Genomic DNA, 6,410 nt, shown 5'->3' on the forward strand with positions numbered 1-6,410 from the left:
TTTTTTTCAATTTTCATTTGAGCTTTATTATTGGCCTGCATCGAATTGAAAATAAATTTACACAAACGGGAAATTTATCAATCGTAGAGGTAACAGAAATATCTTTGTTCTACCTGTCTTTTCGGCCTTCAATGACAAAGAAATTAACGCTAAAGAAAATTTCGATTTTGTAGTGAAGTGACTAAGACACGGAGAGCTACTAGTCTCTTTCGGGAGGAGAGCAAGGGGCTTTCATCTGCGACCTATCGACAAACTGTACGTCCTCGATCTCAACCTCGACTGGATCTTCACAAGCGATGTGGCCCTTAGGATGACTGCCCATGTATGATGCATCATCTCTCTCAGCACGTAGATTGAAATCGTTCGTCACCCGTCCAAACACACGAACCTTGCTCTTCACATGGCTTTTGTTTACGTACAAGGATTCGTCATACACCTCATAATTGTACTTTTCATCAGGGTAGTACAGGATCGAGCCCTCTGGCAGCTTCTGGCCCAACACACACAGAGGGAGCTTCTCCAGGACCGACGCCATGCGCGTCGCGTCGAGTGTACCCTGCGCGGCCATTTCCGTCTTCTCGTCCTGATCATGCTCGTAATAATCAAGTTGAAATAGCATCGGCTTCCCCTTCATGGCTTTAATGACATTCTTCTTCTCTTGTTGAGTGAGGGTGCCGGTGACGGCCATCCTGATGATCATCGACCCCCCATCCAGATAGAGATCATCTTCTTCCTCCCCAGCAGGGATGCGGAGCTTCAGGACGGTGGGCTCGCCGGCCTCTTCAATCGCGTCGACCCGCTTCTGCTGGCTCTTCCACGCCTGGTGAGCTTCGCTCAGGGCCTTCTTGGCCTCGAGCTTGGCCTCCTCAAAGGGGAGCACGGGGTGTTTTCCGCCGGTACACTTGTCGTCCGGGTGCTTCCAGCACTCCGTGCACCACGACGATCTGAAATCAGGAGAGGCCACTGGCGTAAGAAAAAGCACACACTTCAGCCCTTGCGTTGGCACTTGGCGATACTAAAACGAATTCTTACTCATCAGCTGGGTTGCTTGGTCGAGTTGACTTCTTAGGAGGAGGACCTGATGACCCCGTAGATGACGAAGAACCGGCCGATGCGGCGCGCTTCGGCTTGGGACCCATCCTGAAGCAATTATCAGCAATGCACGACACGAACCTGTACAAAGAGTAGAATGTTGTAACATAATGATTTGCGTCGACAGGGGACAATTAGATATGGTAAAGCCCAATCAGCACGCCGCACACTTTTCCAGTTCGTCTGTAGAGCTTAAATCTTAAATTCGAGTACGCCGACTCTACTTTCATGCCAGAACACTTAAAATTTAAAGGGGATTTCTATAAGTCGACAGAACATATACCAGGTGGCTGATAAAAACCTCGCACTTCTATTCTCTGGTTATGCGGTTCCTCATTCGCGGGCAGATGCCTATTCGCTCGGCTCGTAAGGCGCCGTGGGCAGGGGCGATAGGCAACTCCCGCCCGGTACATCATAACTATACAGGTTAATCAGCCACCTGGTACAGTATTATAGGAAGTATATAAGGTGGGTGGGTAGTTGTGTAATAGGGGTAAAAAAACAAACATGTGAAAGAAATATTTATTTGGACCTCTCTTTGGCCTGCATAAACAAAGAAAAATACAAAAACAAGAATTCGACTGCATGGTGAAATAATAAAAAGGGTGGTTCACAGAGCTACCACCTGGAACAAGTATTCCTCCCGGGTGGAGAGCAGCGGGCCTTCATCTGCGAACCATCGACAAACTGCACGTCCTCGACTTCAACATCGACAGGTTCTTCAGGAGCGGGGCCGTACTTGCGGCGATTCCAATAGAAAACATCCCTCTGAGCACGCAGATAAAAGTCGTTCGTCACTCGTCCGAAGACACGAACCTTGAGCTGCACATGACGCTTGTTTATAACACAGGGACTGTCGTACACCTTCCAAACGCACTTTGGATCATGCTGGTACAGGATCGTGCCCGCGGGAAGCTGCTGGCCGACCACACACAGAGGGAGCTTCTCCAGGACCGAAGCCATGCACATCTTGTCGAGACGACCCGTCACGGCCTCTACTTCCTTGTCGCTCTCCTCAAGCGCGATCGCATCCAGTTCAAATACCAACGACTGCTCATTTATGGCTTCGATGACTCGCGCCTTCTCTTCTTCAGTGAGTGCGCCAGTGACGGCCATCCTGATCATCATCGAGCCCCCTGCCACATAAAGTGCCCCTTCTCCCTCAGCAGAAGGGATGCTGAGCTTTAAGACTGTCGGCTCGCCCGCCTCCTCGATCGCGTTGAGCCTTTTCTGCCGGGTCTCCAACGCCAGGTGTGCGTCGCCCACGGCATTCCTCGCCTCAGTCTTGGCGTCCTGTAAGGGTAGTAGGCGGTGCTCGTCCCCGGAACACTTTTCGTCCGGGTGCTTCCAGCACAGCGTGCACCACGACGATCTGAAAACAAAAAGGGTCAAAGTCAGCAGGAAAAAACAAAAAAACGTACATGATGCATGTGCATATCGGACAACATTGAAACAATGTCTTACACGTCAGCTGCTGGGCTGCTCGGTCGTGCTGCCTTCTGGGGAGGCTCCGACGAAGACAGCGTAGATGACACAGACGATGCTCGCTTACTGCTTGCTGTCCATCCTGCTGAAGCGATGAACCGCAGTGCACGACACGAACCTGTGCGAGTGGTAGAATATTGCAACACTATAGTGGGAGTCGACACGACAGGCTAAAGTAAAACAAGGATCGGCGCAAGGGAGGCGCCCAGCCCGCTGCAATCAGCACCCATGACAATCGAAAAACTAATGTCGGACAGTTATTGCAAGTCCTGGTTTCGAATCCTAGCCACCAGCCACCCAAGTCCCGCTGCCGCTCCGGCACGGTTTAAGGGGGAGAAAGGGGAGGGAGGGGAGGTGGCTGTGCTATGTCGCCTCTATGGTAAGCCGCAACAAAGGTAGGCAATATGTGCTGCAAAACCCTGGTTTGCCTCTTCACCCTCCCAGCCCTCGGTTCCTAATGTCCCCGTGCGAGTAGGCTACCCACACGCGGTACTCAAGTGCACGGCATGGGTCGGCATCCAGGTGTGTAGGCAAACCCCCCCCCCCCCCTTTTCGGTTCAGAGGACAGCCGGGTCTGATACCGCGCCTGCTTCCGCTGCCCCCGCGTGTACATTGAGCCAGTCGGTTCACCTAGTACAAACTTTTAAAGGTATCTTAACGTTCAGCTCCAGCAGAAGCAGAAATTAACGGTCTTGCCTGCACAGCGCACTACGAATTCAAAAGTAAATTTACCGTGATTATAGGCCTCTAATTTGTGTTATTTCAAAATAATGTAGAGAGAGATCGTCCCCAAAAAATGCCGATGGCACAGTATGATATTTGAGGAAAGTGTTGTAATACAATAATTTTTGATAGGAGGCAGAAATGAAGGAAAAATGCAAAAGTAAGCGGTAACAAAGTTTTTTATTTGCCGTGACCCTTCGGCGTGCATATACAAAAATAGAAATTTACAATGAGAGATCTTTCAACTTCTAGAAAAGTGATGAATGGTTCACTGAAAGCTACCAAAGTCAATACTCCCTCTCGGGCGGAGAGCAGTGGGCCTGCATTTGAGACCTATCGACAAACTCCACGTCTTCGACCTGAACCACGATTGGTTCTTCAGAGGGGGTGTGGTACTTGGGGTTGTATTCGTATGCGTAATCTCTCTCAGTACGCAGACTGAAATCGTTCGTCACCCACCCGAACACACGGACCTTGCGACGCACCTGATCCTTGTCAATGGAACTGGGCTTGTCATACACCGCATATTTCTTTAGGTCTGAGTAGTACAGGATTGCATTCCCACGCAGCTTCTGCCCGTCAACACACAGCGGGAGCTTCTGAATGACCGAAGCTATGCGTGTCTCGTCTAGAGATCCCAGTGCAGCCATTTCTTCCACCGAATGCTCCGACTCCTCCGACTCCTCCGACTCACCGACATTGAACCCCACCGAATGACCCTTCAAGGCCTCAATGACTTTCTCCTTCTCTTCTACAGTGAGTGCGCCAGTGACGGCCATCCTGATCATCATGGACCCACCATCCAGATAAAGTGAATCCTCTCCCTCCGCACCAGGAATGGTGAGCTTCAAGACGGTGGGCTCGCCGGCCTCCTCGACCGTGGCGAGCTGTTGCTGCCGGGCCTCCCACGCCCGGTGTGCGTCATCCAGGGCCTTCCTGGCCTCGAGCTTGGCGTCCTGCAAGGGCAGGATGTGGTGCTTGTCCCCGGAACACTTGTCGTCCGGGTGCTTCCAGCACTGCATGCACCACGACGATCTAAAAAAAAAAAAAGGGTCAAAGTCAGTAAAAAAAAAAAACGCACAAGCATGCAACTGTTTGCGATTGGCGACATTAAAACGAGCACTTACTCGTCAGCTGGGCTGCTTGGTCGTGCTGCTTTCTGGAGAGGCTCCGAGGACGCCGGAGACGCTGCTCGCTTCTGATTGTCGTCCATCCTGAAGCGATAAGCAGCAATGCACGACGCGAACCTGTGCAAAGAGTTGAATATTACAACGCTTTGAAGGGCGTTGACAGGATAAATAGAACAAGAGTCGCCGTCAGGATCCCGCTGCCCCCGGGCCGCCGGGTTTCTTTCAATCAGTGCGCCTCAAAACGACTTTCCACTTCTTTTCTGACTTAATTTGTAAATCCAGCAAGGAGTTTACTCGCTTGGCTGCACAGCAGACTAGAAATTCAAGAGGAAATACCTGCCTGCAGTGATTAGGCGTCTGATGTGTTATTTCGAAATAGAGTAGAGACTGACCAAAAATAAATGCCAATGGCACAGGGCACAGTGAGATTTGAGGAAACTGCAGTACAATAGTATTTGGTATAAGGCAGGAATGAAGAGAAAAAGCCACATTATGAGGTAAAAGAAAACTTTTTATTTTCACTGCCCCTTTGGCAAACTTAAAAATAAATTTACAATAAGAATAATTTGAATTCCTGGATAATGATGAAAGCATCGTTCACGGAGAGCTACTTAAATCTCTTGGGCGGAGAAAGTAGGCCTCCATATACGGCCTAATCGACAAACTGAACGTCTTCGATCTCAATCTCGACTGGATCTTCAGAGGGGGCGTCACCCTTCATAAAATAATCGCAGCACTCATATCTGAAAGCACGGAGACTGAAATCGTTCGTCACTCGCCCAAACACACGAACCTTGCGACGCACCTGTGCCTTGCCTATGGAACAGGGCTTGTCATACACCTCAAGGCTCTGCTCATCAGGATAGCACAGGACTGTGCACGCAGGCAGCTTCTGCCCATCCACACACAACGGAAGCTTCTGAATGACCGAGGCCATACGTGACGCGTTTACAGATCCCCGTGCAGCTACTTCTTTCTCGTTCGTATCCAATTCCATTTCAAATAACATCTTCTGCTCCTTCATGGCTTCGATGACATTCTCCTTCTCTTCTTCATTGAGTGCGAAAGTGACGGCCATCCTGATCATCATCGACCCTTCTTCCAGATACTGTCCCTCGTCTCCCGTCCCTTCCGGAATGCTGAGCTCCAGGACGGTGGGCTCGCCGGCCTCCTCGACCGCAGCTAGCCGCTCTTGCTGGGCCTCCCACGCCCGGTGTGTGTCGTCCAGGGCCTTCCTGGCCTCGAGCTTGGCGTCCTCCAAGGGGAGGACGCGGTGCTCGTCCCCGGAACACTTGTCGTCCGGGTGCTTCCAGCACTGCGTGCACCACGACGATCTGAAAACAAGAAAGGCCAAAATCAGTAACTAAAAGAAAACACATGCATTCGTTTGTACTGCATGTGCATGAGCGACACCGTGGCGACGTCAGACGAGCCCTTACCTGTCAGCTGGGCTGCTAGGTCGTGCTGACTTCTGGGGAGGCTCTGACGAAGCTGTAGACGAAGACGCGGTTCTCTTCTGTGGGCTGTCCATCCTGCAGCGATAACCGCACACACGAATCTGTACAAATATCAGCACGATATTGTAAGATTATTGTGGCGTCCAGAGAGAGGCCGGCCTCCAGGAAAACAATAAAGGGTCGTTGTGTTCTCGTGGTACAACCACGCGTCCCCTTTCGGTCCGTGTCCTGCTTCTCAGGCGCCGTCGCGGTATAAGGAGGCACAGAGAGGGGGGGGGGGCTGTCATTTCTAGTGAGCTGCTTGAAAGGTAGAAAATTTGTGCCACTAACCCCCTGTGGGTAGGCAACCCACGGTGCACCAACCCCCCGACTCCTATCAGCCGGACCTTCTACCGCGCCTGCTGCTTCTGTTTGTCCTTGTAGTGAGAACGACGACAGTGTGTTGAGCAACGGCGAGTGAGGGCCGGAACGCATCTCAATTGAACCTCTGTGGACAGCGCCTGAGCACAGTACGGGCGGCCTG

General features: G+C 51.3%; 4 protein-coding genes across 4 annotated transcripts; all 4 read right to left on the bottom strand.

The window, feature by feature from the left end:
- Positions 1–1,203, bottom strand: LOC127748594 (uncharacterized). Its single transcript, XM_052275534.1, has 2 exons — positions 1,033–1,203; positions 1–944 (listed from the first exon to the last, which is right to left on the bottom strand). Exons 1-2 carry the CDS (start codon positions 1,137–1,139, stop codon positions 200–202), a joined length of 852 nt encoding a protein of 283 aa, XP_052131494.1. The 5' UTR covers positions 1,140–1,203; the 3' UTR covers positions 1–199.
- A 401-nt stretch (positions 1,204–1,604) lies between these two features.
- Positions 1,605–2,892, bottom strand: LOC127751655 (uncharacterized). Its single transcript, XM_052275535.1, has 2 exons — positions 2,557–2,892; positions 1,605–2,464 (listed from the first exon to the last, which is right to left on the bottom strand). The coding sequence occupies exon 2, from the start codon at positions 2,218–2,220 to the stop codon at positions 1,711–1,713; it is 510 nt and encodes a 169-aa protein (XP_052131495.1). The 5' UTR covers positions 2,221–2,464; positions 2,557–2,892; the 3' UTR covers positions 1,605–1,710.
- Positions 2,893–3,461: 569 nt separating this feature from the next.
- On the bottom strand, positions 3,462–4,572 carry LOC113205368 (uncharacterized). Its single transcript, XM_052275536.1, has 2 exons — positions 4,428–4,572; positions 3,462–4,335 (listed from the first exon to the last, which is right to left on the bottom strand). Exons 1-2 carry the CDS (start codon positions 4,511–4,513, stop codon positions 3,588–3,590), a joined length of 834 nt encoding a protein of 277 aa, XP_052131496.1. The 5' UTR covers positions 4,514–4,572; the 3' UTR covers positions 3,462–3,587.
- A 348-nt stretch (positions 4,573–4,920) lies between these two features.
- LOC127751656 (uncharacterized) lies at positions 4,921–6,079 on the bottom strand. Its single transcript, XM_052275537.1, has 2 exons — positions 5,870–6,079; positions 4,921–5,764 (listed from the first exon to the last, which is right to left on the bottom strand). The coding sequence occupies exons 1-2, from the start codon at positions 5,959–5,961 to the stop codon at positions 5,083–5,085; spliced, it is 774 nt and encodes a 257-aa protein (XP_052131497.1). The 5' UTR covers positions 5,962–6,079; the 3' UTR covers positions 4,921–5,082.
- Positions 6,080–6,410: the final 331 nt, after the last annotated feature.

The sequence above is a fragment of the Frankliniella occidentalis genome, unplaced genomic scaffold (genome assembly GCF_000697945.3).
Source record: "Frankliniella occidentalis isolate FOCC.00 unplaced genomic scaffold, Focc_3.1 Scaffold657, whole genome shotgun sequence".
Taxonomy (NCBI): domain Eukaryota; kingdom Metazoa; phylum Arthropoda; class Insecta; order Thysanoptera; family Thripidae; genus Frankliniella; species Frankliniella occidentalis.